Source organism: Staurois parvus, unplaced genomic scaffold (assembly GCF_062004578.1).
Source record: "Staurois parvus isolate SC_StPar_1 unplaced genomic scaffold, SC_StPar_1.0 ptg000337l, whole genome shotgun sequence".
Classification (NCBI taxonomy): Eukaryota; Metazoa; Chordata; class Amphibia; order Anura; family Ranidae; genus Staurois; species Staurois parvus.
In genome coordinates, this window is record NW_028318133.1 from 700,870 (window position 1) to 724,771 (window position 23,902).

The 23,902-nt window shown below is 46.4% G+C and overlaps 1 protein-coding gene across 4 annotated transcripts; it reads left to right on the plus strand.

The window, feature by feature from the left end:
* The first annotated feature begins 7,209 nt into the window (after positions 1-7,209).
* ZBTB26 (zinc finger and BTB domain containing 26) lies at positions 7,210-18,245 on the plus strand. 4 transcript variants are annotated; one of them, XM_089684143.1, is made up of 2 exons: positions 7,210-7,350; positions 14,363-18,245. In XM_089684143.1, the coding sequence occupies exon 2, from the start codon at positions 14,429-14,431 to the stop codon at positions 15,671-15,673; it is 1,245 nt and encodes a 414-aa protein (XP_089540269.1). In that variant the 5' UTR covers positions 7,210-7,350; positions 14,363-14,428; the 3' UTR covers positions 15,674-18,245. The 4 variants fall into 4 exon arrangements, with proteins under 4 accessions (XP_089540269.1, XP_089540268.1, XP_089540266.1 ...); XM_089684142.1 differs by having other exon boundaries at positions 7,294-7,591; XM_089684140.1 differs by having other exon boundaries at positions 7,294-7,573.
* Positions 18,246-23,902: the final 5,657 nt, after the last annotated feature.

Here is a 23,902-nt window from a genome sequence, read left to right on the forward strand (position 1 = left end):
ACTCACCATGCCTGCCATGCCATCATGACCACTCACCATGCCATCATGACCACCCGCCATGCCATCATTACCACTCACCATGCCTGCCATGCCATCATGACCACTCACCATGCCCGCATGACCACGCACCATGCCATCATGACCACCCACCATTCCATCATGACCACCCACCATGCCCGCCATGCCATCATGACCACTCACCATGCCATCATGACCACCCACCATTCCATCATGACCATTCACCATTCCATCATGACCATTCACCATGCCCGCCATTCCATCATGACCACCCACCATTCCATCATGACCACTCACCATGCCTGCCATGCCATCATGACCACTCACCATGCCATCATGACCACCCGCCATTCCATCATGACCACTCACCATGCCATTATGACCACCCAACATGCCATCATGACCACTCACCATGACCACCTGCCATGCCATCATGACCATTCACCATTCCATTATGACCACCCGCCATGCCATCATGACCACTTGCAATGCCATCATGACCATTCACCATTCCATTATGACCACCCGCCATGCCATCATGACCACCTGCAATGCCATCATGACCATTCACCATTCCATTATGACCACCCGCCATGCCATCATGACCACCTGCAATGCCATCATGACCATTCACCATTCCATTATGACCACCCGCCATGCATTCATGACCATTCACCATTCCATTATGACCGCCCGCCATGCCATCATGACCACCTGCAATGCCATCATGACCATTCACCATTCCATTATGACCGCCCGCCATGCCATCATGACCATTCACCATTCCATTATGACCGCCCGCCATGCCATCATGACCATTCACCATTCCATTATGACCACCCGCCATGCCATTTTAAATAACCATTCACCATGCCATTATGACCATCCACGTGATACTCATATGCCCATTGTAGGCACCTTTGGCTGTGGACACAGGTCAGCATGGGCACTGTGACCAGTCTGCAGCTACACAGCCCCATACACAACAAACTGCGATGCTCTGTGTGTTATGACACCTTTCTACCAGAACAAGCATTCACTTTTTCACCAATTTGTAGTTCTATTGGAATGGACTACATGGGCCAGCCTTCCCTCCCCACCTCCATCAATGAGCCTTCTCTCCACACCACTTCCATCAATGAGCCTTCCCTCCCACTTCCATAAATGAGCCTTCCCTCCCCACCTCCATCATTGAGCCTTCCCTCCCCACCTCCATCATTGAGCCTTCTCTCCCCACCTCCATCAATGAGCCTTCCCTCCCCACCACTGCCATCAATGAGCCTTCCCTCCCACTTCCATCAATTAGCCTTCCCACCCCACCTCCATCAATGAGTCTTCCCTTCCCCCACCTTCATCAATGAGCCTTCCCTCCCTACCTTCATCAATGAGCCTTCACTCCCCCCACCTTCATCAATGAGCCTTCCCTCCCCACCTCCATCAAGGAGCCTTCCCTCCCCACCTCCATCAAGGAGCCTTCCCTCCCCACCTCCATCAAGGAGCCTTCCCTCCCCACCACCATCAATGAGCCTTCCCTCCCCACCACCATCAATGAACCTTCCCTCCCCACCTCCATCATTGAGCCTTCCCTCCCCACCTCCATCACGAGTCGCACGACAGAGGACAGTCGCACGACCAGAACAAGCATTCACTTTTTCACCAATTTGTAGTTCTTCTATTGGAATGGATTACATGGGCCAGCCTTCTCTCCACACCACTTCCATCAATGAACCTTCCCTACCACTTCCATAAATGAGCCTTCCCTCCTCACCTCCATCAATGAGCCTTCCCTCCCCACCTCCATCAATGTGCTTTCCCTCCCCACCTCCATCAATGAGCCTTCCCTCCCCACCTCCATCAATGAGCCTTCCCTCCCCACCTCCATCAATGAGCCTTCCCTCCCCACCTCCATCAATGTGCTTTCCCTCCCCACATCACGAGTCGCACGACAGAGGAGGGGACAAAACAGCCACAATGGCAACGCTCATCCTACAGACCTTCTCCGTTTCATTATTTCCACCGAACCTTACATTACACGTCCCACCGTTGAAGCGTCAGACATCAGAGTCCTCCCCTACACTAGTAGATTTTCAAACATACATTCATACTAAAAATTCTCAGAACATTCGATGCCTTGATGAACGTCGATCAACATTTCGTTAGCTTCTAACATTCGATTTGGGAACGAATGGGCTTTCCCAAACAAAATCCACATTCCCTGTAAGAAATTAGGAGAGAATCCTTTGAATTTTTCCGAAGACGACCGACGACTTGACCCGACTAACCATTGGAAGATCGAACGTACATTCTTCGGAGTAAGGTTTTTAAAACAAAAAGTTTTTGAAGAAAACGCTCATAGTGTGTGGTCAGCTTTAGAGGGTCCTTTGGACTAATTTGAACCTTCAGGGCCCCAGTGAAAGAAACCATGAAATGCCCCCGACCGCTAGGGCCCTTTCCATCAGTCCCAGGACCTATTCCTCTGGCCTGGGGGGCCCTTCCCTCTGATCCCGGAGGTCTTTCCATCGGTCCCAGGGCCCTTGCCTCTGAACCCGGGGCCCTTCCTTGCAAGCCCAGGAAACTTTGGGGTCACAGCAATGTAAACCGAGCTCATGTTCCCCCGTTCCTACAATCTTGGGTACCCCTCACGGTGGCAGAATGCCAGGACCCACGTGTGACCTTCGCAACCCCAGTAGTTCCACCACTGCTAAATGTTTCATTTTTTGGAACAATCATTTTTCCATTTGAAGGAACAGAATGGAAAATGTTTCTTTTCTATTCTGTTTTACTCCATTCTATTCTTCTCAGAATTCGAATTCCATAAAATGGTTATATTCTCTTATTTTTTTCTATTCTATTCTATATTTTCTAATTCTAATCAAAATTCAGATGGTTATATTCTATTCACATTTTTTCTATTCTACTCTGTTCTATTTTATTTTCTATTCTATTTTACTCCATTCTATTCTTCCCAAAATTCGAATTTCAGAAGAAGATTATATGCTTTCTAATCTATTCACATCTTTTTTTTCCTATTGTATTCTTTTCTATTCTATTCCACTTTACTCCATTGTATTTTTCGCCAAATACGAATTTCAGAAGATTGTTATATTCTATTTTATTTTTTCCTATTCTACTCCATTCTATTCTTCCCAAAATTCGAATTTAAAAAGACGGGTTTATTCTATTCACTTTTTTTTCTATTCTATTCTTTTATTTTCCATTTTGTTTTACTCCATTCTATTCTTCTCAAAATTCGAATTTCTGAACATTGTTATATGCTCTCTATTATATTCACATCTTCCATTTTATTCTATTCTGTTTTACTCCATTGTATTTTTCTCCAAATTTGAATTTCGGAAGATTGTTATATTCTATTTTATTTTTTCCTATTCTATTCTTTTCTGTTCTACTCCATTCTATTCTTCTCAAAATTAAAATTTCAGAAGACGGTTTTATTCTATTCACTTTTTTTTTCTATTCTACTCTTTTCGATTCTATTCTTTTATTTTTTACTCTATTCTGTTTTACTCCATTTTATTTTTCTCCAAATTCGAATTTCGGAAGATGGTTCTATTTTATTTTTTCTATCCTATTCTAATCTTTTCTGTTTTATTTTATTCTTTTCTATTCCATTCTCTTCTTCTCAGAATTCACATTTTGGAAGACAGTTATATTCTTTCTAATCTATTTACATCTATTTTATTTTTTTCTATTCCTTTATATTCTATTCTGTTTTACTCCATTCTATTCTTCTCAGAATTCAAATTTCAGAAGCTGGTTATATTCTATTTTATTTTTTTCTATTCCTTTATATTCTATTTTACTCCATTCTATTCTTCTCAGAATTCAAAATTTCAGAAGATGGTTATATTCTATTTTATTTATTTCTATTCCTTTATATTCTATTTTACTCCATTCTATTCTTCTCATAATTCAAATTTCAGCAGATGGTTATATTCTATTTTTTTCTATTCCTTTCTATTCTGTTTTACTCCATTCTATTCTTCTCAGAATTCAAATTTCAGAAGATGGTTATATTCTATTTTATTTTTTTCTATTCCTTTATATTCTATTTTACTCCATTCTATTCTTCTCAGAATTCAAATTTCAGAAGATGGTTATATTCTATTTTTTTCTATTCCTTTCTATTCTGTTTTACTCCATTCTATTCTTCTCAGAATTCAAAATTTCAGAAGATGGTTATATTCTATTTTATTTTTTTCTATTCCTTTATATTCTATTTTACTCCATTCTATTCTTCTCAGAATTCAAATTTCAGCAGATGGTTATATTCTATTTTTTTTCTATTCCTTTCTATTCTGTTTTACTCCATTCTATTCTTCTCAGAATTCAAATTTCAGAAGATGGTTATATTCTATTTTATTTTTTTCTATTCCTTTATATTCTATTTTACTCCATTCTATTCTTCTCAGAATTCAAATTTCAGCAGATGGTTATATTCTATTTTATTTTTTTCTATTCCTTTATATTCTATTTTACTTCATTCTATTCTTCTCAGAATTCAAATTTCAGAAGATGGTTATATTCTATTTTATTTTTTTCTATTTTATTCTTTTTTTATTCTATTTCACTCCATTCTATTCTTTTCAAAATGCGAATTTCAGAAGACGGTTATATTCTAATCACATCTATTCTATTTGTTTATATTCTATTATTTTTATTCCATTTTTTGTTTCAATTTTACTTTTATTTTATTCTTTTGTTTTTTTTCTATTCCTTTCAAAATCTGAATTTCGGAAGATGGCTTCTAACACGAAGGCTCGGGTCACATTACTGCGACCTGAGAGTCGCGAGACTTACAAAGTGCGATTTCTTCAGGTGACTCGAGTACAACTTGGTAGACTTTGCCGTTTTGTTGGTTTTTTCTGACCAAAAACATCAGTTTGTTTTTGTTAAATTTTGTTTCATTTATTGAATTTCTAACGAAATCCTAATTTTTCAAAACAAATTCGAATCGGTTCGAAAATTTCTGGTTGCCAAGGATGCGCACACTTGAAATAAATATATAAATGCTCAGTCTTTGGGTCCAGGTTCACACCTATGCAGTTTGCTTTTGATCCATTTCTGCAGTGCGTTTTTTTTTTTTTTTTGCACATGCGTTGTTGACATGTTTTGCATTTTGTAACACTTCAATAACGCATCTGAAACGTACTAGATGCATTTCTGCAGCGTCTCCATTGAAGTCTATTGAACCAAAAGGCAACGTTTTGCATTTAGGGCCAGTTCATGCGTTTCAGTTGCTTTTTTCTGCATCCTAAACGCACACAAAGTAGGTGATATGGTGGTCAGTGTCACAGTTCCCATCAGCGCTTGCAGTTCCAGTGCGTTCCGGCTGCAGAAAAAACAAAAAAAGGAGTAGAACAGGCAACATTTTTGCTGCACAGAACTGTACTGGAACGCGGTAAAACGCATTAAAATGCACCAACTACGTGCTGGAACTATTTAAATTGAAGAAAAAGAGAGGGGGAAAAATGAACTGAAACGCATCAAAAACGCACCAGACGTGTCAAAAATGCACCCGAACACAAAAATAAGTACCTATTTAAATTGAAAAAAAAAAAGAAAAAAAGAAAAAATGAACCAAAACGCACCAAAACGCATAAAAGAATGCACCGGAACACACATGTCCCTATTTAAATAGAGGAAAAAGAGAGGGGAAGAAAGAACCAAAACGCGTCAAAACAGCCCCAGAACGCATCAAAAAAGCACCGGAACCCACATGTCCATATTTAAAGAGAGGAAAAAGAGAGGGGAAGAATGAACCAAAACACATTAAAACACACCGGAACGCGTAAAAAAAAGCACCAGAAAGCATCAAGAACGCACGTAATCCTATTTAAATTGAAGGAAAAGAGAGGGGGGAAAAAAAGCGCACCAGAACATGTCAAAAACGCACCGGACTACACCAAAAATGTTCTGGAACTCACATAACCCTATTTACATTGAAAAAAAAGAGTGGGGAAAAAAAAACTAATCGGAACTCATCAAAAACGCACCGGACGCACATGTCCCTATTCAAATTGAAGAAAAAGAGAAGGGGGGGGAATTAACTGAAATGCATTAAAAACGCACTGGAATGTGTAAAAAAAGAACCGAAACGCACTGGATCGCACGTAACCCTATTTAAATTGAAGAAAAGGAGGGGGTGGAAAAATGAACCGAAGCGCATTAAAAACGCAACAAAAAGCGTCAAAAATGCACCGGAACCCATATGTCCACATTTAAATAGAGGAAAAAGAGGAAGGGAAGAATGAACCAAAATGCATTAAGAACCCCCGGAACGCATCAATAAAGCACCGGAACGTACCAAGAACGCACAGGATCGCACGTAATCCTATTTAAATTGAAGAAAAAGAGAGGGAACAAAATGCACCGAAACGCACATATCCACGTTTAAAAAGAAGAAAAAGGGGAAAAAATGAACCGAAACGTGCTGCAGTTGGTTTCCACGCCTCGCACCAGAGGGGGTTCGCACGCTTCACGCTGTAGTTGGTTCGCACGCCTCGCACCGGAGGGGGTTCACACGCCTCGTGCTGCAGTTGGTTCACACGCCTTGTGCTGCAGTTGGTTCACACGCCTCGTGCTGCAGTTGGTTTCCACGCCTCGCACCAGAGGGGGTTCGCACGCTTCACGCTGTAGTTGGTTCGCACGCCTCGCACCAGAGGGGGTTCGTACGCTTCGTGCTGCAGTTGGTTCCCACGCCTCGTGCTGCAGTTGGTTCCCACGCCTCGTGCTGCAGTTGGTTCCCACGCCTCGTGCTGCAGTTGGTTCCCACGCCCCGTGCTGTAGTTGGTTCACACGCCTCGTGCCGGAGGGGGTTCCCACGCCTCGTGCCGGAGGGGGTTCGCACGCCTTGTTCCAGAGGGGATGTTTTGGACAAAGGCTGGTAGAAGGTCCACCAGTAGGTGGCCATCTTTGAGGTTGGTGTGTGTGTGGGGGGGGGGGAGGGGTCTAAGTAGCAATGGAGAGCTGGAGGAAAGAAAGTCCCGGGAGGAGGAGGGGGGGACCTTCTAACAAGACCAAGGTGGAGGCCACCATTTTTGTGAGGACACATCTGAAGGGGTTCATGGTGGAAACACAGGCCTCAGCCTCTAGTGAATGAAGAATGTGACAGTATGACCTTCTCCTCCATTGTGAGGGTCGTCTAAGGCTGCAGATGGAAGAATCCCGGAAATAGGAAGTCGCAGCAGCCGGCAAGAGTAGTGCAGTGAGGGCGGAAATCCTCGTGTCGCTGTATTGCTGTTCCTGGCTCAGCCATGATGTCACTTCCGGTGCGCCGCTGAAGGAGTCCGAGGAGAGATTTCCTATCCTCAGGTATGGGGGGCGGTAATAATGGCACCCCCGTGCATCTGCTACAGAGGATGAAGATGGGGGGACAAGGAGGTTCCTGATCACCGGTGCTGATTGCATTGGGAAGGTGTGCGGAGGTTGGCTCTGCTCCTCGTTGAAGGTGATTTCCCTGGACATGATCGGGAACAAGCATGCAGCCAGTGAAGTCACAGCTCCTGATCCCCGGCCCACGTTGGTGGCTCTAGAAGTATGGAAACCTGTGGAGGTGGGAGGCGGGGCTACCGACCTCGGATCACAGCAGATCGCTTTTTAGAGGGAAGGTAGAGGGGCAGCTTGTAGATGTTCAGGAGGCGAGAAACCTCATCTGTGTACCCCCAACACGCTACTGTACCCCCCAACACGCCACTGTACCCCCAACATACTACTGTACCCCCCAACACGCCACTGTACCCCCAACATACTACTGTACCCCCCAGCACGCCTCTACCTCCCAACATACTACTGTACCCCCGACACACCTCTGTACCCTCCAACACGCCTCTGTACCCCCCAACATACTACTGTACCCCCGAACACGTCTCTGTACCCCCCCAGCACGCCTCTGTACCCCCCCCCAACACACCACTGTACCCCCCAACACGCCACTGTACCCCCCAACATACTACTGTACCCCCAACACGCCACTGTACCCCCCAACACACCTCTGTACCCCCCAACACACCACTGTACCCCCAATATACTACTGTACCCCCCAACAGGCCTCTGTACCCCCCCAATATACTACTGTACCCCCCAACACGCCTCTGTACCCTCCAACACGCCACTGTACCCCCCAACACGCCTCTGTACCCTCCAACACGCCACTGTACCCCCCAACACGCCACTGTACCCCCCAACACGCCTCTGTACCCCCCAACACACCTCTGTAACCCCCCAGCATACTACTGTACCCCCAACACGCCACTGTACCCCCAACACACCTCTGTACCCCCCAACACACCACTGTACCCCCAATATACTACTGTACCCCCCAACAGGCCTCTGTACCCCCCCAATATACTACTGTACCCCCAACACGCCTCTGTACCCCCCAACACGCCTCTGTACCCCCCAACACGCCTCTGTACCCCCCAACATACTACTGTACCCCCCAACACACCTCTGTAACCCCCCAGCATACTACTGTACCCCCCAACACGCCTCTGTACCCCCCAACACGCCTCTACCCCCCAGCACGCCTCTGTACCCCCCCAACATACTACTGTACCCCCAACACACCTCTGTACCCCCAACATACTACTGTACCCCCCAACACACCACTGTACCCCCCAACATGCCACTGTACCCCCCAACACGCCTCTGTACCCCCCAACATACTACTGTACCCCCCCAACACACCTCTGTAACCCCCCAGCATACTTCTGTACCCCCCAACACGCCTCTACCCCCCAACACACCTCTGTACCCCCCAACATGCCTTTGTACCCCCCAACACACCTCTGTACCCCCCATATACTACTGTACCCCCAACACACCTCTGTACCCCCCCAACATACTACTGTACCCCCCAACACTCCTCCGTACCCCCATTATACTACTGTACCCCCCAACACGCCTCTGTACCCCCCAACATGCCTCTGTACCCCCCCACGCCTCTGTACCCCCCAACACGCCATGTACCCCCCAACACGCCTCTGTACCCCATTATACTACTGTACCCCCCCAACACGCCTCTGTACCCCCCAACACGCCTCTGTACCCCCCAACACACCACTGTACCCCCCAACACACCACTGTACCCCCAACACACCACTGTACCCCCCAATATACTACTGTAACCCCAACACGCCTCTGTACCCCCCAACTTACTACTGTACCCCCCAACACACCTCTGTACCCCTCAAGACACCACTGTACCCCCAACATACTACTGTACCCCCAGCACACCTCTGTACACCCCCAACATACTACTGTACCCCCCAACACACCTCTGTACCCCCCAACACGCCTCTGTACCCCCCAACACACCTCTGTACCCCCCCACAATCCACTGTACCCCCCAACACACCTCTGTACCCCCCAACACACCACTGTACCCCCAATATACTAATTACCCCCAACACGCCTCTGTACCCCCAACATGCCTCTGTACCCTCCCAACACGCCTCTGTACCCCCCAACTTTCTACTGTACCCCCCAACACACCTCTGTACCCCCCAACATACTACTGTACCCCCCAAGACGCCTCCGTAACCCCCAACACGCCTCTGTACCCCCCCAACATGCTTCTGTACCCCCCAACACACCTCTGTACCCCCCCAACACACCACTGTACCCCCAATATACTACTGTAACCCCAACACGCCTCTGTACCCCCCAACATACTACTGTACCCCCAATATACTACTGTACCCCCCAACACACCGCTGTACCCCCCAACATACTACTGTACCCCCCCAACATACCTCTGTACCCCCCAACACGCCTCTGTACCCCCCTCCCCCAGCACACCCCTATAACATGGGGTAAAACCAGAATGAAGTGTATAATTGAGGCACGAGGCACATAGCGAGGGGCAGAAGAAATGAAGGCTAGGGGCGGACTCAGGGAGGACAAGCTCCGCCTACAGATTCCCCTGTGTTCTTTCTCTGTGAGTCTCCAGGTGCCTCGTGCCTCATTCAGCAATCGGGTTTTGGTTTCCCCCTCATGTCTCATTTAGTTATATCCAATTTTTTTTGCCCCTTGTTAGATGTTTTACTTTGAGCCTTCAGGTGCCTCATTTGTGAAACGTATTAGGTGCATGCCTTATTTTTATATCCTATTTTTATTGTGAGCCTCCAGCTGCCTCGTGCCTCATTTATTTATTTCCCTTTGCTGCTTGTTAGATTTTTTTTTTTTTACAACGAGCCTCCAAGTGTCTCATGCCTCATTTAGAAACTTAATTTTGTTTATGCCCCTTGTTAGATTTTTTTTTTTTTAATTGTGAGCCATCAGGTGCCTCATGCCTCATTCATTTTGCTTCCTGATGTTTATTAAGTGCATGTCGCATTTTTAAAGTAGCTTTTTTTTTTTCCTTCATCCCTTGGTGCTTTTTACTATGAGTCTCTAAGTGCCTCATGCCTCATTTATTTATCGTCTCTTTTGCCCCTCATTAGATTTTTTTTTTACATTAAGCCTCCAAGCACCTCATTTACAAATCTTTTTTTTTTTTTATTTAGAAACTTTGTGGGGGGGGGGGGGTTGCCCCTTGTGCTTTTTTTTTTTTTTTTTACTGTGAGCCTCCAAGCGCCTCATTTAGAAATATTTTTTTATTATTATTGAGAAAATTTGTGGGGGGGGGGGGGGGTTGCCCCTTGTTAGGTGCTTTTCTTTTCTTTTTTTTTTTACTATGAGCCTCCGAGTGCCTCATGCCTCATTTCAAAATGTAATTTATTTATTTTTTTGCCTCCATTTTTTTTTTTCATTGAGCCTCCAAGTGCCTCATTTAGAAACCTTTTTTTTTCTCTTTTGCCTCATTTGTTTTTTTTTTTCTGCATGCCTCATTTTTGCAGTCTCATTTGGTTACATCAAATTTTTGTTCAAATTTTTATCGGGAACCATCAGGTGCCTCGTGCCTCAGTTTGCTTTCTGGTGCTTATTGGGTTGCATTTTTTTTTTTTTTTAATATCTATTTTTTTTGTCTCATTGGATGCTTACTGTGAGCCTTCTTGTGCCTCATACCTCATTTAGCAACATTTTTTTATACAAAAAAAAATTTATTTTTTTTTGCTTTCCAAATGTGAGCCCTCGGGATCTTCGTGCCTCATATTTAGTCTTCCGCAGTGTGGTGCCTCCTTACATTGGTGGTCAGTGTGGTGCCTCCTTACATTGGTGGTCAGTGTGGTGCCTCCTTACATTGGTGGTCAGTGTGGTGCCTCCTTACATTGGTGGTCAGTGTGGTGCCTCCTTACATTGGTGGTCAGTGTGGTGCCTCCTTACATTGGTGGTCAGTGTGGTGCCTCCTTACATTGGTGGTCAGTGTGGTGCCTCCTTACATTGGTGGTCAGTGTGGTGCCTCCTTACATTGGTGGTCAGTGTGGTGCCTCCTTACATTGGTGGTCAGTGTGGTGCCTCCTTACATTGGTGGTCAGTGTGGTGCCTCCCATATTGGTGGTCAGTGTGGTGCCTCCCATATTGGTGGTCAGTGTGGTGCCTCCCATATTGGTGGTCAGTGTGGTGCCTCCCATATTGGTGGTCAGTGTGGTGCCTCCTTACCTTGGTGGTCAGTGTGGTGCCTCCTTACCTTGGTGGTCAGTGTGGTGCCTCCTTACCTTGGTGGTCAGTGTGGTGCCTCCTTACCTTGGTGGTCAGTGTGGTGCCTCCTTACCTTGGTGGTCAGTGTGGTGCCTCCTTACCTTGGTGGTCAGTGTGGTGCCTCCTTACCTTGGTGGTCAGTGTGCTGCCTCCTTACATTGGTGGTCAGTGTGGTGCCTCCCATATTGGTGGTCAGTGTGGTACCTCCCATATTGGTGGTCAGTGTGGTGCCTCCCATATTGGTGGTCAGTGTGGTGCCTCCTTACATTGGTGGTCAGTGTGGTGCCTCCTTACATTGGTGGTCAGTGTGGTGCCTCCCATATTGGTGGTCAGTGTGGTGCCTCCCATATTGGTGGTCAGTGTGGTGCCTCCCATATTGGTGGTCAGTGTGGTGCCTCCCATATTGCTGGTCAGTGTGGTGCCTCCTTACATTGGTGGTCAGTGTGGTGCCTCCTTACATTGGTGGTCAGTGTGGTGCCTCCTTACATTGGTGGTCAGTTGGACAAAAGGGCCACATACAGTCAGCTAGGGCAGTGGTTACCTGAGAGTCAAGATGAGAGGCTCGCTGGTTCCTCACCACTGGCTTTAAATGACTTGAGTGCTGAAACTATGCATGGACCATCAGATGAAGGATCAATCTGCCATGGCTCAAGGAACCCCGGAGAAAGCACTGGAGGAACCCCGGAGAAAGCACTGGAGGAACCCCGGAGAAAGCACTGGAGGAACCCCGGAGAAAGCGCCGCAGGAACCCCGGAGAAAGCGCCGGAGGAACCCCGGAGAAAGCGCCGGAGGAACCCCGGAGAAAGCGCCGGAGGAACCCCGGAGAAAGCGCCGGAGGAACCCCGGAGAAAGCGCCGGAGGAACCCCGGAGAAAGCGCCGGAGGAACCCCGGAGAAAGCGCCGGAGGAAGCCTAGAGAACGCTGTGGGGGAAGCCTAGAGAACGCTGTGGGGGAAGCCTAGAGAAACCACTTGGAAATCCCTAGAGAAAGCTCTGGAGGAACTCTGGGGAAATCTCTAAAGCAGCCATGATCAACCAGGGTTCCATGGAACTCTAGGATTCTTCCAGAGGTTGCTAGGGGTTCCTTGAGTGCAGGATGGTGCATGCATAATTACACAACCACTTGGCAAAGCCAGCAGCATGACACCAATCACCGATCTTTTTAGCTGTATGTAAGGGTGACATTCTGACCACCACTGTAAGGGTTTTGGTTTTCCTACTGACCACCAATGAAAAAAGCATTTTTTCCATTTTTACCCCAGATTTATTGATTTCAGTAAGGGTTATCCCTGTGTTCTTTGACGGTAAGAAAGGTTGACAAAGGCTGCTCTGGAGGAGCCCTAGGGAAAGCTCTGGAGGAGCCCCAGGGAAAGCTCCCGTGGAACCACTTGAAAGCTCCAGAGGAACCCTTGGGAAAGCTCTGAAGGAACCCTAAAGATCCATGGAACCTTTGTTCTATTTTAAGCTCTGGAGAAACCCTAGAGAAAGCTCTGGGGGAAGCTATGGAGGAACCCTAAAGATCCATGGAACCTTTGTTCTATTTTAAGCTCTGGAGGAACCCTAGAGAAAGCTCTGGAGGAACCCTAGGGAAAGCTCTGGAGGAACCCTAGGGAAAGCTCTGAGGGAACCCTAGGGAAAGCTCTGGAGGAACCCCAGGGAAAGCTCCGGAGGAACCCTAAAGATCCATGGAACCTTTGTTCTATTTTAAGTTCTGGAGAAACCCTAGAGAAAGCTCTGGGGGAAGCCTAGGGAAAGCTACGGAGGAACCCTAAAGATCCATGGAACCTTTGTTCTATTTTAAGCTCTGGAGAAACCCTAGACAAAGCTCTGGGGGAAGCTATGGAGGAACCCTAAAGATCCATGGAACCTTTGTTCTATTTTAAGTTCTGGAGAAACCCTAGAGAAAGCTCTGAGGGAACCCTAGGGAAAGCTCTGGAGGAACCCCAGGGAAAGCTCCGGAGGAACCCTAAAGATCCATGGAACCTTTGTTCTATTTTAAGTTCTGGAGAAACCCTAGAGAAAGCTCTGGGGGAAGCCTAGGGAAAGCTACGGAGGAACCCTAAAGATCCATGGAACCTTTGTTCTATTTTAAGCTCTGCAGAAACCCTAGAGAAAGCTCTGGGGGAATCCTAGGAAAAGCTATGGAGAAACCCTAAAGATCCATGGAACCTTTGTTCTATTTTAAGCTCTGAGGGAAGCCTAGAAAGCTCTGGAGGAACCCTAGATAAAGCTCTGGAGGAACCCTAGGGAAAGCTCTGAGGGAACCCTAGGGAAAGCTCTGAGGGAACCCTAGGGAAAGCTCTGAGGGAACCCTAGGGAAAGCTCTGAGGGAACCCTAGGGAAAGGTCTGGAGAAACCCCAGGGAAAGCTCTGGAGGAACCCCAGGGAAAGCTCTGGAGGAACCCCAGGGAAAGCTCTGGAGGAACCCCAGGGAAAGCTCCGGAGGAACCCTAAAGATCCATGGAACCTTTATTCTATTTTAAGTTCTGGAGAAACCCTAGAGAAAGCTCTGGGGGAAGCCTAGGGAAAGCTTTGGAGGAACCCTAAAGATCCATGGAACCCTTTTTCTATTTTAAGCTCTGAAGAAACCCTAGAGAAAGCTCTGGAGGAACCCTAAAGATCCATGGAACCCTTGTTCTAAGTACATGAGTACAAACTAGTTGCAGAATTATTGAATACTTACGCAGAAAGTATAAAGGCCATAACCTAACTTGTTCCTTTTTTTTTTTTTTGCTGTTTTTCAGACGTTGATGTCACCTACCTGCCTATGTAATGATCCTTTATAGATCTTCAGCACTTCAGAACCAAAAATGTCTGAAAGAACAGGAGTGCTCCACTTCGAGCTTGACAACCATGGAGACTCCATGTTGGGAAGGATGAACACTTTACGAGAACAGAACAAGTTCTGCGATGTCACCGTATACATCGATGATGCCGAAGTCCCAGGACACAAAGTGGTGTTTGCCGCCGGCTCCCCTTACTTAAGGGACCAATTCTTGCTTAGCGATTCCCAGGAAGTCCGCATCTCCATACTACAGAACTCTGAAGCCGGTAAGCATCTGCTCCTGTCCTGTTACACCGGAGTCCTGGAATTCCCAGAGATGGATCTTGTCAACTATCTGACGGCGGCCAGCTTTCTGCAGATGAGCCACGTGGTAGAGCGATGCACGCAAGCCTTGTGGAAATTCATTAAACCACAGCAAGCGGCCGTGAGGGCCACGGATGAAGGAGAGACTAAACCATCACCGGAGCCTGTGGAACAAGAAGAGGACATAGAGGATCCCATGAAACCAGACTCTCCGGTGGCCTCCAACTCAGACGATAGCATAGACAACGACGATATTCAGATTGTCAAAGTTGAGTCTATAAGTGAGGTACCCAACGACAATGCCAAGGTCAGCCAAAGTCAGTTTATGACTTCCGACCAGACTGCCCTCCACTCCCTAGAACCTCAACACTCCCTCATCAACTCCACCGTAGAAAACCGAGCCGGGGACACGGACACCAACCCTATCCACAACTACGCCGTGTCTGATAACAGCAGCGACAACATGGGGCCCTCTCCTAAAGAACTCTTCGGGCCCAGCAGTAGGATTTTGGACAAGACCCTCCAATGGCACCACCAGTGCCCGAAATGCACCAGAGTGTTTCGCCATTTGGAGAACTACGCCAACCATCTAAAAATGCACAAGCTGTTCATGTGTTTGTTATGCGGAAAGACCTTTACCCAGAAGGGCAACCTGCACCGGCACATGCGGGTCCACGCGGGCATCAAACCCTTCCAGTGCAAAATATGCGGCAAAACCTTCTCCCAGAAGTGTTCCCTACAGGACCACCTCAACCTGCACAGCGGGGACAAGCCGCACAAATGCAACTACTGCGACATGGTGTTCGCGCACAAACCCGTGCTGAGGAAACACCTCAAACAGCTGCACGGGAAGAACAGTTTTGACAACGCACACGAGAGGAGCACGCAGGACGTCGGCCTGGACTATGAAGCTTTTGCCGGCGCCCATGACGGCAGCGAACTGATTTCACAGAGTCTGCACCAATGAAAAGGAAGTTTGGTGAAATATTTTTGGGTGGAAATCAGCACCAGGGATGGTGCTCCTCATGAATAAAAAGGGTGCCGTGTGCTGGTGGCTGGTTGGTTCATTGGCCCCCGGATGCCCCGGCAGCAGGGCATGGATGAGCCAAGGGGTGTGGGGCTGGAGGGGCAGATGTCCTGGGGGCAGTGTCAGTGTTGGGGGCTATGGGGTGCCACGAGGCAGAAGCCCATAGAGTGTGCTCAAACCTGTTGAGAGTCCATTGTCACCCCGAATAACCGGGCAGCTGTGATTTTCTGGTGCTGTGGGCAAGGCCGAGATTTGGGAAAGGGGGCAAAAGGGGCAGATGCCCTGGGGGCAGTGTCTGTGTTGGGGGATGGGGGGGTGCCACAAGGCAGAAGCCCATAGGGTACATTCATCCAAGTTGAGAGTCTGTCATCCCTCTGGATACCCCTGCAGCTGTGATCTGGTGCTGTGGTCAAGGCCGAGACCTACGGGAGGGGGGCAAGAGGGGGGCACAGTGTCTTTATGTGTTGGGGGATGGGAGCCCATAGGGTGCATTCAATTGATTTGGTATCACCCTGGGCCTTGGATCACCTTCTCCCGGCACTGGCTGTGGGAGACAATACGAGCCATTCGTCAATAGTGCCGACCCAGACCCCGCCCCTCCCCCCCAATCATAGAACCTCTACTATCTTGCTGTTAAAAATTTCTCAATGAATGGAGGAGGGGAGAATGAATGGAATGGCCCACCTTCTCCATGTTAGTACAGCTTCTGTGAATGGAGGAGGGGGAGGCAGATACATGGAAGGTCCACCTTCTCCATTCATAGAGCGCTTTTCATTGTGGAAGGCAATAGCACAGCTTCTGTGAATGGAGGAGGAGGGTGGATAAACGGAAGGTCCACCTCCTCCAGTCATTAAGCACTTTTCATTGTGGACGGCAATAGCAAAGCTTCTGTGAATGGAGGAGGGGGGGGGGTGGATAAATGGAAGGTCCACCTCCTCCAGTCATAGAGCACTTTTTATTGCAGGAGACAATAGCACAGCTTTTGTGAATGGAGGAGGAGGGTGGATAAACGGAAGGTCCACCTCCTCCAGTCATAGAGCACTTTTTATTGCAGCAGACAATAGCACAGCTTCTGTGAATGGAGGAGGAGGGTGGATAAACGGAAGGTCCACCTCCTCCAGTCATAGAGCACTTTTCATTGCGGAAGGCAGTAGTACAGCTTCTGTGAATGGAGGAGGAGTGTGGATAAATGGAAGGTCCACCTCCTGCAATGAAAAGTGCTCTATGACTGGAGGAGGCGGACCTTACGTTTTTCCACCCCCCCTCCTCCATTCACAGAAGCTTTGTTATGGTCTTATTGTCTCCTGCAATGAAAAGTGCTCTATGACTGGAGGAGACAATAAGACAATAGCAAAGCTTCTGTGAATGGAGGGGGGGGGGGGGCGGGGTGTGGAAAACCGTAAGGTCCGCCTCCTCCAGTAATAAAGCACTTTTCATTGACTGAAGGTTCTATGACTGGAGCAGAGGGGCAGAAGGGGGCGGCCTATCCTTTGACAGGTCCAGCAGCTCATATTTAACCCCCTGTAGCATTGGCAGATCACAGCTGTGAGGGGATTGGTTGAGGACAGATGATGATATCAAGAACCATGGCTGCCGCCAGTAAAAGGGACACTTCCCATACATTGTAAGTACCATCCCTTGTGCTGATTACAAAAAAAACAACTAAATGTCCGTCTTAAAGGAAATGTCCACCTTAAAGGAAATATCCATCTTAAAGGAAATGTCCACCTTAAAGGAAATGTCCACCGACTCATCTCCCATCTATCCTCCATGTACCATGTAATGGACAGATGTAACATAGCGCCACCTACCAATACCTCCACATTCCACACTTCATTTCCCATCAGTCGGATAGATGATTGGACGAGAAGGAGAGGATGGATGGTGATGTCACACTCTCCACCTCGTCCAATCAGAGAACGCTTTGAGAAAAAAACCAAAGCATTCTGTAAAAGGTGCCTGTGCCCAGCGGCCGACCTCCTGTGTTCACAGAGCATCAATCTGGCCGGGACCCGGAAGCTAGAGAAGATCAACGTAGTAGTGGTGCCTATTACAGGGGTCTCCAAACTATGACCCTCCAGCTGTTGAAGAACTACAAGTCCCATCATGCCTCCTGCCTCTAGGAGTCTTGCCTGTGGCCGTCAGTCTTGCAAGGCCTCATGGGACTTGTAGTTCCTCAACACCTGGAGGGCCGTAGTTTGGAGACGATGTGGAGGCGATTCCACACTCATGGTACATACAGAGTTACATTGGACCGAACTAAACCAACGTACCCATGTAGAAATCTTCATACCAGGCGTTCCATTTGAACCCTCCGTGGTTTTTGGTGGTCTTACCATCCAATGACTACGTCCCATTGACCACCACAGGTGGTCCAACCATAAGCCACTCCCGGTGTACATTGCATCTCTTTTTTTTTTTTCCCCCGCAGGGCGATGTTTCTTTGTGGCGGTACGAACATCTCCGAGTGTATTCCATTGTCACACAATAAAGATTGTCCTCGTTTACGGGATCTGTGTCTTCTCATTCTGAAATTAATCCCTCGCCCTCCAGAGGATTTCCCCCCTCCCCTTCATGACCAGGCCATTTTTTGCGACACGGCGCTGCGTTACTTCAACTGACAACTGCGCGGTCGTGCCACGCCGAAATTGACATCCTTTCCACCCCCCCCCCCCCCACGAATGGAGTTTTCTTTTGGTGGATCGCCTCTGCGTTTTATATTTTTTGCGCTGTAAAAATAAAAATAAAGACCGACAATTTTGAGAAAAAAAAAACAATATTTTGGACTTTTTGCTATTAAACATGTCCAGTAAAATGAAAAAAAAAAAATTCTAAATTTTATCATGAAATTTATGTACCCATGAATTGAGATTTCTTTCGGTGGAATTTGATCACCTGTGCGTTTTTTTATTTAAAAAAAAAAAAAAAAAAAGACTGACAATTTTGAGGAAAAAAAACAATATTTTGGACTTTTTATTAAACATATCCAGTAAATTTTTTTGTAAAAAAAAAATCAAAATTTCGTCATGAAATTTACGTCCTTTTTTTTTTCTCCCACGAATTTGAGCTTTCTTTTGGTGGAATTTGATCGCCTGTGCGTTTTTTATTTTAAAAAAAGACTGACAATTTTTTTAGAAAAAAACAGTATTTTGGACTTTTTATTAAACATATACAGTAAATTTTTTTGTAAAAAAAAATTTAAATTTCGTCATGAAATTTACATCCTTTTTTTTTTTTTCTCCCACGAATTTGAGCTTTCTTTCGGTGGTATTTGATCACCTGTGCGTTTTTTTTTATTAAAAGAAGAAAAAAACAGTTTTGAGAAAAAAAACAATATATTAGACTTTTTGCTATTAAACATGTCCAGTAAAATAAAAAAAAAAAATCTAAATTTCATCATGAAATTTATGTCCCTTTTTTTCCCCACGAATTGAGCTTTCTTTCGGTGGAATTTGATCGCCTGTCCGTTTTTTATTTTAAAAAAAGACTGACAATTTTGAGAAAAAAAACTATATTTTGGACTTTTTATTAAACATATCCATTAAATTTTTTTTGTAAAAAAAAAATCAAAATTTCGTCACGAAATTTACATCCTTTTTTTTCCTCACAAATTGAGGTTTATTTTGGTGGTATTTGATTGCCTGTGCGTTTTTTATTTTAAAAAAAGACTGACAATTTTGAGAAAAAAACTATATTTTGGACTTTTTATTAAACATATCCAGTACATTTTTTTGTAAAAAAAAATCTAAATTTCGTCATGAAATTTACATCCTTTTTTTTTTTCTCCCACGAATTTGAGCTTTCTTTCGGTGGTATTTGATCACCTGTGCGTTTTTTTTATTAAAAGAAGAAAAAAACAGTTTTGAGAAAAAAAACAATATATTGGACTTTTTGCTATTAAACATGTCCAGCAAAATAAAAAAAAATCTAAATTTCATCATGAAATTTATGTCCCTTTTTTTCCCACGAATTGAGCTTTCTTGCAGTGGAATTTGATCGCCTGTGCATTTTTTATTTTAAAAAAAGACCGACAATTTTGAGAAAAAAACTATATTTTGGACTTTTTGCTATTAAACGTCCAGTAAATTTTTTTGTAAAAAAAAAAAATCTAAATTTTGTCATGAAATTTACATCTTTTTTTTTTCCCCACAAATTGAGCTTTCTTTTGGTGGTATTTGATCGCCTGTGCGTTATTTACAAAAAAAAAAGACTGACAATTTGGAGAAAAAAAACAGTATTTTGGACTTTTTGCTATTAAACATATCCAGTAAAATTAAAAAATCAAAATTTCGTCATGAAATTTACGTCCTTTTTTTTCCCCACGAATTGAGCTTTCTTTCGGTGGTATTTGATCACCTGTGCGTTTTTTATAAGGAAAAAAAAAAAAGACCGACAGTTTTGAGAAAAAAACGATTTATTGGACTTTTTGCTATTAAACGTGTCCAGCATTTTTTTAATAAAAAAATCTAAATTTCATCATGAAATTTACGTCCTTTTTTTTTTTTTGTGTCCCCAGGAATTGAGCTTTCTTTCGGTGGTATTTTATCACCTGTGTGTTTTTTATTTACAAATAAAAAAAAAAAGACCGACAATTTGGAGAAAAAAAACAGTATTTTGGACTTTTTGCTATTAAACACATCCAGTAAAAATTAAAAAAAAATCTAAATTTCATCATGAAATTTATGTCCCTCTTTTCCCCATGAATTGAGCTTTCTTTCGGTGGTATTTGATCACCTCTGCGGTTTTTATAAAAAAAAAATTGAAAAAAGACCGACAGTTTTGAGAAAAAAATCAATATATTGGACTTTTTGCTATTAAACATGTCCAGTAAAAAAAAGTAATAAAAAATGTCATAAATTTTGGCCGAAATGTATTCTGCTCCGTGTCTTTGCTAAAAACAAAAATCCCAAATCGTGTAAATTAATTGATTTACGGGAACGTTATAGTGCTTACAAATGGCGGTATAGATAATAGGATTTTTTTTTTTTTTTTTTACATTAGTAATGGCGGCGATCAGCGACTTATAGCGGGACTGCGGCGGTCATTCTGACACTGGGGGGGGGGAACTGACTTGGTGTCACTGACCTCCCCAGTGACACCAATACAGTGATCAGTGCTAATAACAAGCACTGTACTAATGGCAGTGGGCAGGAAGGAGTTAACATCTGGGGCGATCAAAGGGTTAACTGTGTGCTGTCTTACTAGGGAGACATGCCGTGCAGAGTCATACAAAGCAGCTGTGCTGGTGCTGACGGGAGAGATCTGTATTGTTTTTATACAGACCTCTCCCCTGTCAGTCCTCAGTGATTGCTGGGTGCCGGCGGGGAATCTCTGGCCGGGTGCCGGCGGGGAATCTCTGGCTGGGACCCAGTGAAAATACTAATGGTATGTGGTTTTAACTCATAAAAGTCCTCCAAATATACAAATCCCCCCCCCCCTTTTTTTTTTTTTCTTTTTCTTTTTTTGATGCTGTGATCTGACTTCCTGTTAGAGGGTGGCTACGTTCCTTCTCCATGGTCCAATAGTATGTAGGAATGTAGAGGAGGTAGGTGAGAACAGAGGATGAGAAGGTAGGTGAGAGGAGAGGATGAGAAGGTAGGTGAGAGGAAGACAAGGTAGGTGAGCAGAGAGGAAGAGACGGTAGGTAAGTGGAGAGGAAGAGAAGGTAGGTGAGCGGAGAGGAAGAGAAGGTAGATGAGAGGAGAGGATGAAAAGGTAGATGAGAGGAGAGGAAGAGAGGGTAGGTGAGCAGAGAGGAAGAGAAGGTAGGTGAGCAGAGAGGAAGAGAAGGTAGGTGAGCAGAGAGGAAGAGAAGGTAGGTGAGCAGAGAGGAAAAGCAGGTAGGTGAGAGGAGAGGAAGAGAGGGTAGGTGAGAGGAGAGGATGAGAAGGTAGGTGAGAAGAGAAGGTAGGTGATCGGCGAGGAAGAGGAGGTAGGTGAGCGGAGAGGAGGAGAAGGTAGGTGAGCAGAGAGGAAGAGCAGGTAGGTGAGAAGAGAGGAAGAGCAGGTAGGTGAGAAGAGAGGAAGAGAAGGTAGGTGAGAAGAGAGGAAGAGGAGGTAGGTGGGAAGAGAGGGTAGTTAAGTGGAGAGGAAGAGCAGGTAGGTGAGAGGAGAGCATGAGAAGGTAGGTGAGCAGAGAGGAAGAGAGGGTAGGTGAGAGGAAGAGAAGGTAAGTGAGAGGAAGAGCAGGTAGGTGAGCGGAGAGGAAGGGAAGGTAGGTGAGCGGAGAGGAAGAGAAGGTAGGTGAGCGGAGAGGAAGAGAAGGTAGGTGAGCGGAGAGAGGAAGAGCAGGTAGGTGAGCGGAGAGAGGAAGAGCAGGTAGGTGAGCGGAGAGAGGAAGAGCAGGTAGGTGAGCGGAGAGAGGAAGAGCAGGTAGGTGAGCGGAGAGGAAGAGCAGGTAGGCAAACGGAGAGAGGAAGAGAAGGTAGGTGAGCAGAGAGAGAAAAAGCAGGTAGGTGAGCGGAGAGAGGAAGAGCAGGTAGGTGAGCGGAGAGGAAGAGCAGGTAGGTGAGCGGAGAGGAAGAGCAGGTAGGTGAGCGGAGAGAGGAAGAGCAGGTAGGCAAACGGAGAGAGGAAGAGCAGGTAGGTGAGAGGAGAGGAAGAGCAGGTAGGTGAGCGGAGAGGAAGAGCAGGTAGGTGAGCGGAGAGAGGAAGAGCAGGTAGGTGAGAGGAAGAGCAGGTAGGTGAGCGGAGAGAGGAAGAGCAGGTAGGTGAGCGGAGAGAGGAAGAGCAGGTAGTTGAGCAGAGAGGAAGAGCAGGTAGGTGAGCGGAGAGGAAGAGCAGGTAGGCAAACGGAGAGAGGAAGAGAAGGTAGGTGAGTGGAGAGGAAGAGCAGGTAGGTAAACGGAGAGAGGAAGAGCAGGTAGGTGAGCGGAGAGGAAGAGAAGGTAGGTGAGAGGAGAGGAAGAGCAGGTAGGTGAGCGGAGAGGAAGAGCAGGTAGGTAAACGGAGAGAGGAAGAGCAGGTAGGTGAGCGGAGAGAGGAAGAGCAGGTAGGTGAGCGGAGAGAGGAAGAGCAGGTAGTTGAGCGGAGAGGAAGAGCAGGTAGGCAAACGGAGAGAGGAAGAGAAGGTAGGTGAGAGGAGAGGAAGAGCAGGTAGGTGAGCGAAGAGGAAGAGCAGGTAGGTAAACGGAGAGAGGAAGAGAAGGTAGGTGAGAGGAGAGGAAGAGAAGGTAGGTGAGAGGAGAGGAAGAGAAGGTAGGTGAGAGGAGAGGAAGAGAAGGTAGGTGAGAAGAGAGGAAGAGAAGGTAGGTGATCAGAGAGGAAGGGTGGGTAGGAGAGCGGAGAGGAAGAGCAGGTAGGTGAGAGGATGAGAAGGTAGGTGATCAGAGAGGAAGAGTAGGTAGGTGAGCAGAGAGGAAGAGTAGGTAGGTGAGTGGAGAGAGGAAGAGCAGGTAGGTGAGAGGAAGAGCAGGTAGGTGAGAGGAGAGGAAGAGAAGGTAGGTGAGAGGAGAGGAAGAGAAGGTAGGTGAGAGGAGAGGAAGAGAAGGTAGGTGAGAAGAGAGGAAGGGTGGGTAGGAGAGCGGAGAGGAAGAGCAGGTAGGTGATCAGAGAGGAAGAGTAGGTAGGTGAGCAGAGAGGAAGAGTAGGTAGGTGAGCGGAGAGGAAGAGCAGGTAGGTGAGTGGAGAGAGGAAGAGCAGGTAGGTGAGAGGAGAGGAAGAGCAAGTAGGTGAGAGGAAGAGCAGGTAGGTGAGCGGAGAGAAGAAGAGCAGGTAGGTGAGCGGAGAGAAGAAGAGAAGGTAGGTGAGCGGAGAGGAAGAGAAGGTAGGTGAGCGGAGAGGAAGAGAAGGTAGGTGAGCGGAGAGGAAGAGAAGGTAGGTGAGCGGAGAGGAAGAGAAGGTAGGTGAGAGGAGAGGATGAGAAGGTAGGTGAGCGGAGAGGAAGAGAAGGTAGGTGAGCGCAGAGAGGAAGAGAAGGTAGGTGAGCGGAGAGGAAGAGCAGGTAGGTGAGCGGAGAGGAAGAGCAGGTAGGTGAGAGGAGAGGAAGAGCAGGTAGGTGAGAGGAGAGGAAGAGAAGGTAGGTGAGCGGAGAGGAAGAGATCTCCCTATTAGTAACACTGATAGAGGTCTTGAAAGGCCGGCCATACATTACACAACTTTCCTTTAGATTTTCCGAATCCATCCAATAGGTCGGACCTGAACAATTTGGATTGGTTGCAGTCAGGCCGG